This window comes from Rhodamnia argentea, chromosome 2 (genome assembly GCF_020921035.1).
Source record: "Rhodamnia argentea isolate NSW1041297 chromosome 2, ASM2092103v1, whole genome shotgun sequence".
Taxonomy (NCBI): Eukaryota; Viridiplantae; Streptophyta; class Magnoliopsida; order Myrtales; family Myrtaceae; genus Rhodamnia; species Rhodamnia argentea.
Genome location: NC_063151.1, coordinates 31856568 through 31868170, shown reverse-complemented (window position 1 = coordinate 31868170; position 11603 = coordinate 31856568). Strand labels below are relative to the sequence as shown.

At 41.4% G+C, this 11603-nt stretch overlaps 1 protein-coding gene across 2 annotated transcripts; it reads right to left on the bottom strand.

Annotated features, from left to right (window-relative positions):
* Window positions 1–6586: 6586 nt before the first annotated feature.
* LOC115738079 (magnesium dechelatase SGRL, chloroplastic) lies at window positions 6587–9726 on the bottom strand. Of its 2 annotated transcripts, none has more exons than XM_030670591.2 (5): window positions 9472–9726; window positions 8461–8637; window positions 8093–8251; window positions 7501–7647; window positions 6587–7061 (listed from the first exon to the last, which is right to left on the bottom strand). In XM_030670591.2, exons 1-5 carry the CDS (start codon window positions 9619–9621, stop codon window positions 6903–6905), a joined length of 792 nt encoding a protein of 263 aa, XP_030526451.1. In that variant the 5' UTR covers window positions 9622–9726; the 3' UTR covers window positions 6587–6902. The 2 variants fall into 2 exon arrangements, with proteins under 2 accessions (XP_030526451.1, XP_048130717.1); XM_048274760.1 differs by having other exon boundaries at window positions 6587–7013; window positions 9472–9723.
* Between the last annotated feature and the right edge of the window lie 1877 nt (window positions 9727–11603).

Here is an 11603-nt window from a genome sequence, read left to right as displayed (position 1 = left end):
TCAGAATATTAAAAGAATTAAAAAAAATTGACTTGTTTATGACTTACTTCAATTTATTACATTAACTAATCCATTTATGATCCATTTAAGACCCATTAACTTGTTAACTAACCCATTTATGACTCACTTAAGCTTGTTTTTAAAAATTAAGGCAATCCCTTTATGACCCTTATAACTTAATATGGTTATAGCGAGGACTAATATCTCTACCTGGCCAGCCAAACTTGGTTACTTGGTGAGAGCCTCATATGTGTTTAATATCAATATATCTTCATTTGCAGGGATGTTTAGGAGGCTCTCTCTTTTCTTCTAACAAATGCAACATATGACTCTTTTCACTAGTTTTTCCACACATGGGTGGATCCTCGTCTAGAACCGAATCCTTCCATTGGGGTTGAAAGAAAGTTCTGATCAGAAATGCCCTTATTGAAAGAGAAAATTGGTGCGATTCAATACAGGATAAGATGAAAGAAACTTGTTTGAAGCTGTGAGAGGGAAGCAGTGACACCACAAACATCTCACAGAGAAGATTTGACTTCGACCTGCAGATTTAGCTCAAAAGAGGCGCGGGCAGGTTTAGAGAAAGATAAGAATACTCAAAGGCACTAAACTAAGCTCGATCGAGCATTTTGCGTTGCGGAAGTTTACAAAGTCTTTAGCTAATTAACAGCACATGCTGAGATTGAAGATAGAGCCCGCAAATGACCTTATTTTCACCAAACAAGCTTAGGGTAAGCATCACCTTTTTGTTGTATTTACAGCTTAATTTGTGATGAGCTTATTTCAGTCTCCCAATTCTTGCTGCTCGCTCCACCGTTCCTTAAATCATTTTTCTCCACTCAAGAAGCCACAACAAGCACAGTATAATCTGAATTCTGTAATTGCTAAAACATGAACGAAGACAATAAAGAAACCACTGGAACGAAGTTGAGTGATTCCCACCTAAAGTCTTACATGCACAGTACTGGCCGTGCACATCGATTTCAGACAACAAACATGATTAGAAACTCACAATTATAGCGATATGTCACGCAGCAAACATATATATGGTATGAAACAATGTGGAAATGCCCTTGAGAGTCGATCTTGGTGACTGGTGAGATCAGATGGATGTTCCTTAAGTTTTCACATTCTTGTAAGTTTTTCTAAGCATCAAGATGAGAAGATAATATGGATGTGTGGTGCTAACGGTGGTGGTGGCGGCAGCTTTCGAGGAGGTAGCGAAGAGCCAATTTGCTTCCGAGTTTCAAGTGTCGATACAAGAGCCCGAGTATCTTCCTCTTGATGCTCCCTCTGACCGGTGGAAACCTCACCATTCTTGCACCGCCACCCCCTGCTCTCTGCGCTGCCACCGCCGCCACCGCTAGCCTCGGCCTCTCCACCTCCGTCCTCATCTTCTGCTTCCACTAGGTTATCGCTCTTTCTTGTGTTGTGTGTGTGTGTGTGTCTGTGCATGAAGTGTCAATGCATGGAGAAACAGCGAACTGTAGAGGGAGGGAGGGAGGAACCTTCGTGCCACCTTCATGCCAGAGGGGGCTTAAGGCAGACAGGGCCAAGTTGCGGCCACTTTTGGGGTGTGGGCAAAGCAACTTCCTACGTTGTCCAAGTGCAACTGGAGTGGCTCTATGGGGCAATCTTTTCTGTTGCCCTATCATGTAAAACTTTTGTCCAAAAACTATACTTTTGGTTATAGGGGCATGGCCGTCGTTTCCTTAATCAATCCACAATCTTCGATTCGGAAATGTGCTCGGACATGCCAAGTCCAAAGCATGGTTAGTGTTGGATTAACCTTGGAATCTTCTTTTTGTTTTGTTCAATAGTTAAGGAAGATATGTTAGAGAGGAAACTAATCCCCTCTTGTGCAAACTAATCTCGCATGTGTGAATTTTATCCACATTCACTGAGAACGGGGGACTTACTAAAAAAATCATAAACCTATTGCAATTGTACCAATTTGATCCTAAATTTTTTGTATATTTTCAAATTCAGTCCTTTCGGCCAATTTTATTTCGAAATTGATGATATGAACGTCGGCCGTCCTGTGTGCAACGTGTCACTGTCGGCACCGGCATGAAATTTTTTAAATTTTATCGTTTTTTTTTTGTTAATGGCCGACAAGAGGCCGCCGGCCAAAGGCTGAGGCTCGGCTGTCTCTGCCGGCTGTTGGGCAAGGCCGGCGAGCGCCCACCGGCAGCTGCCGAGGGTCGTGGTTCTCACCCAAACATTTGCCCAGCTGATGATTCTTCAAACTATTGGACAAAGACTAGGAATATATATATATATAAAATAAATTAAGGGCTTGCACATAGTTTGTTGCTTGTAATAGAAGTAAGATGGTGTTGATTAGGGTTTTCCTCCGTGGTCACGTCGTAGAAGGCGACTTATCTTATCGGCAAGGAATCTAATGCCACGGACGACACTAGCGACAATTCTTCGTTGGACGGATCTGTTAGATATATTGTATATATTAGGGTTAGAGTTTTTCCTTTTTGTATGTATTTACGCTTATACCCTTTTTTGTATGTATATTATATTAGCCTTGTGCCTAATGAGAATCGCATCTATTCTATTATCTATTTCTCTAAACCTAACATGGTATTAGGGCCAGCATTATCCCGTTTGTGAATGTGCATTCATTCTACATTAGTCAAACTCCACATGCCCCGCTCGCAATCTAGCTTGCACATGAGAGGGGGTGTTAAAGTTGTTATCCCACATCACTTTGACGCAGCTATACGGCCATCGGGTTCTGATGGCATCTGATGATCCCTGTGGACTCCTCGTTCTCTTATTATTATTCTATGCGATGGGCACGGGTGAACGAACTTCTTCTTCTTCTATAGGACTCGCCTCCGCGGTGAAGGATATGCGAGCAAAAGTACGGCTTAGAAATGGATCTGTCTGACACCAAAAAAAGGACTATGCAGAAGTCCACGGTTCTGTCTTTCAGGGCGGGGGCGCTGGAATAAAACAACTTCAATTCTGTCGGTCATCGAAAGAACTGAGGAGTAAATATTCCAGTCTCTACAATCCAACATGAGATGCTCGATGAAAGTTTTCTCAGATGAGGAACTATAAGCTTTGGTGGGTGCACTAGAACTTGTGCAAATTGAGTGCGTACGTAAAAACATTTTAGTTTTATATTGACGATCGAAGTTGAAACTCAATAGCTAGAGAGAGAGAAGCACAGAAACGGATGAAGATGTATTAATGGATATTTATATCAAAATGCTCCCCTGAAAATATTAACGGTACAATCTTAATCGTAAATTCATACATCATCACCGCGTATTTTGTATATAACACTCATTGATTAGGAGATCATGTAATCAGAAATAACTACAGTATTGTCGTCTCGTCACGCTAACAGCTTCCTATTTATATTCATATTATCTGAAGTTTTCAAATTTTCATAGTTTTGTCCATGTATGAAGTTTTGTAGAAAGAGAGGGAGTAATTTCTTAAAGGGTTAATAGCACAAAAAAAAAAAAAAAAAATCAAACTCGCACACCCAGATCGCATTTGTCTCATATTAATTTTCGCGCCGCAAAAACTTCTCAAACTAATAAACCCTTTGAACATTTATCCCAAACTCATGTTTGCGTCACAAAACATTCCAAATTGATAAGCATGTGCCATATTTAAACCAACCAATTTTTATGTCACAAAAAATCCCAAATCAATGCACCCATGACAAGTCTACCAAAATTTTAGGGCTACGTTGGGGCAAAATGTCATGAAGCTTTTATGGCAAAATTATCAGATTTCACAATATCGGTTCATTTCCTTCGGATATGGCTTCTCCAAAATAATGTCTATTAGGAGATCCATTCTTGTTGGATTTCCACGTTGGATTCACGTCAAACGTTGATCATCCGAGTTGTTTACCATGTCTGTCTCTACATCGGCAATTTAATGAGAATGCTGGATGAAAACTAATAGAAGGTAAATTTATCGCAAGTGCATCAATTTAGTATTTTTATTTTCTTGAAATAGAAAATATGTTTGGGGGTAAACGTTTCAAGAGCGTACCCGTGTTTTCTTTTCATCGAATCGACGTGACATGAATGTATCAGTAGGATTTTTCTTAACACGAGAAAGACTTTCTTGTTTCTTTTAAAATGTACAATATGTGAGGGGCCAAAATCGGCCGGCTGAAGACATTAAAGGGAAATTAGGTTTTTCTCCCTCGCAAGAATTTTACAATCCACCCCAGTTTCCATATCCGTCTCTTATTTTCCTCTCTCCCTTCCGCTCGTCCCCAAACATATCCTCAGTTCTCCATTTACTTCTACGGGCCGAAGTCTTTATTACGTGTAGGAAAACAGAGAGATAATCAGACTTAGAATCTCAGGCTCCCTTTGTTTCCCGAGAAATGGATGATTTGAAAAACATTTTCTTGAAAAAATGACCGCTTATATCGCTTACAGAAATCAACGAACGAAAAATATTTTCATCGCGCACGAAGACGTTCACATATAAGTAGTACCGACAATGGAAACATTTCTCGTCGGTGAATTTCTTTCGAGATAAACAAGCCATCATTATTTTTAGAAAAATGCTTTCCAAATCAATAATTTTTCGCGAAACAAGCGAAACCTCAATATTTCTCCGACTTTTTTGATTCAATGGAATTGTGGTTCGCATTTCATCCGCAAATGGATTGGCAGAGATCCATACTTGATTATCACGTTGGCGGCGAGAGAGAACTTTCTTCACAGGCGAAGTCAGACTGATGACAAAGTAATAATGTGCATATGAATGAATACCAAAATTGTAGCACGGGGCACCCATGTGAACGATGTCAAATAGTACTTGAGGAAACATTCTCTTTTACTTTAATTAATTTAATCTCATCTATTAGTGTTCCTAATGAAGTTTTTTTTTTTGTTATGCTTTACGAACTTATGAGAGAGAGATCTAATTACCTCCTGTGCAAACTAAGCTAAATTTCGCGCGGACGAGGGAGATTATCTTTGGAGCCCATACTGGCCGGTCCATCAGGTAGCATGTATCAATCTCTCCCTCAATTGATAATTCTTCGAATTACTAGACGACCGTTACATCTACCGACCCTTTGCAACGAGAGAGAGTAGGAAAATACACACCAAAATGGGAAAACTTCAGGGCTCGCGCATTATTCGTTGGCTTAGTAATAAAAGCGCGGCGGCGTCGGCTAGGGTTGTCCTCGGCGGTCACGTCGGAGGAGGCGGCTTATTTTGTCGGCGACGAATTTAACGCCGCGGGCGATGGTCGCGGCGATCCTTCGCTGGACGGACCCCCTTCTCGGGGGGGCGACGCGGCGACGCGCCCTCCGGATCTCCATGGCGTCCGGCGATCCATGTGGGCTCATCGTTTCTCTTGTCAATTGCTTGTGCGATTTAAGGGCTTGGTATGTTTCCATCTTTGCACGAGTGTTATTATAGGAGACGCCTACGCGGTGAAGGATGCGGTTAAGAGGCTAAGCCTGCCACAGAAATGGGATCCGTTTGGAATCAAAGTTACGTACATATGTCGTTGTCCGACGCGGATCAAACTTATCCTTGTCATCTAGAGACATAATCTGAATTAAAATCTCATCGCTCGACTCACTCGGTTAACGTTGGACGAGTCGCCAAGATTTCTACGAAAGCGTGTTGCATTTGGATGTTCTGGAGCACGTGTCGTTAGTAGTTGCCTTCTCTTGATACGATGACGAGAAGTGGACCGTGGACATTACGAAAGTGTACTCTTCTCTTTTAATTACGTAAGTCAATGCTCGTTCGACCCCTCAGATTAATGTCCAGTGGGCTTTGTTCCAAAAATCTCTGATTTTTACCGTCTTCGCTTGACACTTCCTCTTTTGTTTATATAACATTAATGAGGTGTTCGAGACATTTTAAGCACTCGAGTAATTACTCAAAATACAAGGGTCTGTGCTTCTTAAGTGGTCCGGGGAGAATGCGCAAGTATGTCAATTCAAACCTAAGTCTCGAGAGAAGATTGAATAGGCATACCACTCGATCAATTTCTTAGTGTTTGTCTTTATGTGAGAGTTACCTATATCAAGACCATATTGTTCTGAAAGCCAGTAAAGGTTTGAAACAGAAAATTGGTTTGCTGTAAAAAGTTTGATTGTGACCTTATTAATAAAGATACTAAAATTAATCCCTAAATTAATCTACAGAATATGTCTCAGTTTGAGTACTTTGAATACGACCAACTTGTTAAAAAAAGTCCCCGGATACATACTGTACAACTCCTAATGCTCCAATTTCATATACTTGTACATTGCCCTTCAAGAGCCGCAAAGTAGCCTTTCAGAGCATAGTTTCAACTGGATTTTGGGCTATAAAACTTAGTATCGCTCTCCATTGCCATTGAGGAAAAGGCTGAACCGATGAGTATGGCTGAGCTGATGAGAAAACTGGCAAATGATAGGTCCAGTTTACAGGAACTCATTACCCTCAATTCAAGCAACAATCCCACATAGCTCGAGCTCGAGCTTAACACCTAAGGTTAATTGGCGATAAACGCACCAAATGAGCGGAAAAAAGGGGCTCGAGAAGAAACAAACAATGTGAAACTCTGCATTCATGATTTCAGATTGGGAATCTAGTTGTTCATTAAAGCATTTTGTCCATTTTTTGAGCAAGAAATACATTCAGCTGCTGGCCTAAGGAAAGTAAAGGAATGGGTGGGTGACAATTGCACCAGTTTTTTCAACATTTCCAGCTAAATGAATTAAGTTAGCTGCGAATGAATCAGGATCAAATAATCGTAGTTATAAGCCATCTGACCTTTTCATCTCCAGTGAAGTTCCTCCGCAATGTTACCAATCAGCTCTGTCATCCTCTCCTCTGTGTGTGAAAATTGAGTGGGGCTCTTAGTAGAGGCCATTGGCACTGTGTTGCCTTGCACATTTACAGGAGGAAGGCAAAGAGAGCTTGGAAGATTGATTTAGGGCCTCTCCACTTTCCAGGCACAGGGGAATCGTCATTGCTTCCCGTCAAAAATCCTTGAATTTGTTCTCTCTGTTTTACACAATAGATGGCCAAAAGTATACAACGTTTAGTTTGATCCTACACAAGTTTCGTCAATAAAAGGCCTCAAAACTACTCAGTGAAATGAAGAGGATGACAAATACAGAGGGAAAAAGATGGAAACCATGCAGTGTCATTCCCCTCCAGAAGAGCAATAAGCACTCTTTCAAACTTTGAATTGCTTATGAAGAACTAAAAACAAAAAGGCTGAATCACAAAACATTGACCACTGCACGCAAAACGCTAAAGCACAAGCTCATTGGGCGGACACGAGCCTGAGGTTTCGGGGTAAACAGATTTTGGGCATGAATTGATTATTTCCTCCAATCTGCAGTGGACAATGCTTCTGCGGAATATGAAACGCGACAACCTAAACCTGATGCCACTATATCACTCCAAACAGATGCAAGTGTCCGACTGATCAGAACGCAGATGTACTAATGGTAAAAGAAAGGATGAGAAATTATAAGAATATTACCTTTGCAGCATCCTTGAGAGGCCCCCAGCATTCTATGCGGTTGTACTTTCGAGAACTCGAATGGAAGTAAACCCATACTGGAGCATCCATTAATCCTGGATGATCTCTGAAAAGTAATGCATCCCCATGCGACACTGCTTTGAGTACCTGGTTCAAATGGAAAGGGAGATCCTGTTCATAGTCATCCTGAAATTAATAGTCATTGATGTATACTACTGATTAAAAAGGACGAAATCTCTCTGAAATGAAAAAAATACGTAAGCATTCTCATGCACACGTGGCTGAAGATTTGTGAGGATTGAACTTGGACAATTACACTGTTCTCTGCACAAAACTTTACGTAGGAAGCTTTTCTACGGGAACAGTTAATGCTTTTAAGATATCCCTGAAGCTATAAATCTATAATACCATTGCCGCAGTGAATTGCTTTCTAATTTGTTCCCTGTCCTCTGCAACTAACATCAGGCATTATATTATCGTACTGCGGTCGCCACTAAATCACTAATGGTTCTCATATACATTTCCTACTTATCATAAACGACTTAGCATGATAAGCAAATCATTTGGAGGCGAACACAGAGTAGATGATTACCAGAGGCATCTCCTTGGAGAAAATGTGGTATCTAAACTCAGCAGCAAGGTATAGCAAGGGATTTGGACCGCTAACAAAGCAATGAATGTGCAGACACATCTCCTTGTTGACTAACTTCCACTCAGCCACCACATCATCCTTTTTGTACCATCCTCTTAACTGGCATCAAGACAAGCAAAATGAAGCTCATAGAAATGCAATTCAGTTAACAACTAAAAGTCTTCAAAAGATATTGAAATATCTATTCTATGTGCCGCATTCAACTAAACTTCTGATGATAATCCTCTATACTACGTCTTTTTATTCATCTATTCATTGTTGCCAAGTCTGGAAAGGAAAGAATATGTTTGCAAAGGGAAAGTATATACCTGATCAAGACTGATGACATTGGAGATGGTTAAAGTCAGATTGGCAGTGAAGTCACAGTGGGATAAGATGTAAGTTCTTGGGATAATTCCAGTATTATTATAAGACTCTCCTCCCGTAATATCGACTTTTAACTTTGAAGCTTCAAATCTCGCTGGAGGGACCAAAAGCCTAACAGCCTACGAACTCAGAGAATATCAGAGCGAAAGCAGAGATTGGCTGTGGGGCAACGAGAAGAAAATTCTAGCACAGTTAGCAACGTGTTTCTGTGCTCGCGGAAATAACCAATTAAAGCCTCGAGACAAAGCTGTGAAAGCGACATTCATCCCTAAACAAATGTTCAGTTCGAGAACATTCCCAACTTCAATATGCGAGGATGGACGAAGCATCACAAGTCTCGAGCAGAGCAAAACATCTCTCAGGGAAGAAGGATATCCAGACTCAGAGCAGGCAAGGAAACAAGGGATTTCCCAATTTCAAGATGAGCATCATGTAGCTAAAAATTAACCATAGAAGCATGAACCAACTAATCAGCAGCCTATTGGAGATCAGTCATTTATGTAAGATCTGTAAGTGCCGGAAATAATTCCTCGCGAGCGTGCCAACGCACTCGCAAACATATAAATGCATGCATACTCAAACACATCAATGCACCTCCAAGTTCAAATTTTAAAGTCAAAGCGAAGAACAACGGGATGAATAATTCCAAGTAGCTCACTGATCGCAGGACTAAACAATGATGAAGATGACTACACTCCAGTGTCCGACCAAAATGCATGAGGCGTTTCACCGTCAAAAAAACCATTCTCTCACACCACGGCGCAGCAAAAGTTCCGCAACTGTCCAAAATTACTCAACCGATGGCGCTAAATCACCTACTAGATCAAATTCAAACCCCCATGCTGGCATCCGGAACAACTGCTCCGTCAAAAAAACGATGACTATGCCCCGACCCGACCGTTTCGATCTTCATAGAGCGAGCTAGCCTTCCTCACACGACAATGCCGGCATACCTCAGAGACGAGCGTGTTGTACGGAGGACCGCGGTAGCAGCACTGGACGGAGAGCACAGCGGGCAGCGGCAGCCTCCTCGGCGACCGGAGCTGGCAAGCGGCGGCGTTCGTCGTCGGCGAGAAGGCAGGGGGAGCCAAATGGGAGGCCATGGCAGTTGCATAACACGGGTTTTCTTGTCTTCATGATTCACGCCCCACCATTGTCTCCGAGGGAGAGTAGAAGTTCTTGCGACTGTGATTCGCCTTCCCCCCCACGAGACGACGGTCCAAAATCTGCGTCAAATCTCTGGATCCACCCGTTTTTTCTCCCTCCGAAAAACAAAAAAAAGTGGAAATGATGCAATAATTTTCGTGTACGTTGATTGGTGGGGAAAGGTTGACGCGTCCTGACAGGTCAGCAATCCCGTTTTGCGTTTTCTCCTGTGACTGTGGATAATGTGGCGACGTGGCTGGCTGTTGGTGTGACGATAGGTGGACCCCACTTATCCATCGCCCGTTGCGAGGAGCCCGACCCGCCCGACCCGGCCATCTGTGTAATGAAAACAGGTGACAAATTCCTCTTCAAGAATTGTTTCCAAGAGTCACTGACAATGCCCTAGTTACTTGAGAGGGAATTTCCAACGTGAGCTCATCACAAATCACAATACGAGATTCAGACATATCAGTTCTTATGGAACGTGTTTGTGCGGTGCTCTATTAATCTTTCTTGTTTTCTTGATTTGACTTTGTTTTTTAAAATTGTGAATTTTGCTCCGCTTCGATTTGCTTTGCTATGGAAGTCTATACACTTCTTATGCATCTTTTTAAGCAAATGATAATGCAATTTTCTTTCGAAAAAAAATTATAATTCGTAAGGTATGAATGGTTTTCTTTTTGTTTTATCGAAAAGAAAATTGAATTCATTGCTCAAAAAATGATTTATGAGAAGTACATAAACTTTATAGTAAACCAAAAATCGAAGCAGTGCAAACCCCGAAATACTACTAAACAAAGCCAAATCCATAAATAAGGAAGATCAATAGGGCACCGGCAAAATTAAGTACACACTTGTTTCACAAGAATAGATCTGTCCAACAATATAGTTGGCGTTCGATGGTTAGCCATAAGCACACAACGAAAATTCTTTCTCCAAGAACCAGGTTGATAATTGGCAGTGCATGTCTAGGTTCGGCTTCCTCTACACTATCGTCATATGGAGACATGGGTTGAACAAACACAAATATAACATTTGGGAGAGCACATCTTCGTGATTCGGCGGGACGTCAAAGCTTTTGCGATCACCATTGAAGTTAGAGGCAGAGGACCTATACACGAACAAAACACCAGGTATCGAATCTCCGAAAGAATATTTATTATGCCCTCAAATTTAAAACTTAGATTTGGGATGTTGGAGCTTCTGCGATTACCATTGCCACATGTCCAAATTAGCAAAATATATTAAGAATGGACAATGTAGCTACAAATATTGGTGCCGATGAGAAGCGATCCCGCCAAAGGCCTAAATATTTTCCAAAGATGCGCCAGAAAGATGAGTATTTGTCTTTGAATGCTTAGCAGGAAAGCAGTTATAGACAATTATCTAAATGCTAAAGCAGCATACTAAAGATGCGGTTCGAAAATCCACAAAGAGCGGAAGACATGGGTACTGCCCATGTGAACAAAAGAAAAAAGGATTTGAACCGATTCAAGCAATCGACGGTTACTTGGGCACCAGAACAACTTCATGAAGATTCGGTTCAAAGAATGGAAAACGTGGGCTTAACTCGTCCGAACAGTGAGAGAAGAAGATTAAACCAATGTAAGGATTTGAGGATGGCCAGCAATTACATAATGCTTTTCAGCTTTACTTTTCTTAACTGTAACTTTCAGGTTCTCATTGTCGAGTCAAACTCCAGAGTTTATCTTTGTCTTAAATTCTGCTCGTCGAAGCGTATTCAAGTTCTGTCGTTGAGTCAAACTTCGGCATAGTTTTGGGTGTATTGGTTCGGTGTTTTGGTAGGAATTGTGCTTGCTAAGCCGTCCTATTGAGTCAAACTACGGTTTGGTCTACGTTTGTGTAATTTCTTCCAGATTCATGTATAGTGATTTCTCTTGAATTGTACCTACTAAGCCCTTCCTTCAAGTCAAACTCC

Excerpts from the sequence above, each read along its gene's own strand:
- LOC115738079 (XM_030670591.2), bottom strand. The coding sequence starts at position 9,621 with ATGGCCTCCCATTTGGCTCCCCCTGCCTTCTCGCCGACGACGAACGCC. Across the intron at positions 7,648-8,092 it reads TCTCCAAGGAGATGCCTCTG|GTACTCAAAGCAGTGTCGCA; the intron begins GTAATCATCTAC and ends CATTTGAACCAG. Across the intron at positions 7,062-7,500 it reads CTCTCAAGGATGCTGCAAAG|GATCAAACTAAACGTTGTAT; the intron begins GTAATATTCTTA and ends AAACTTGTGTAG.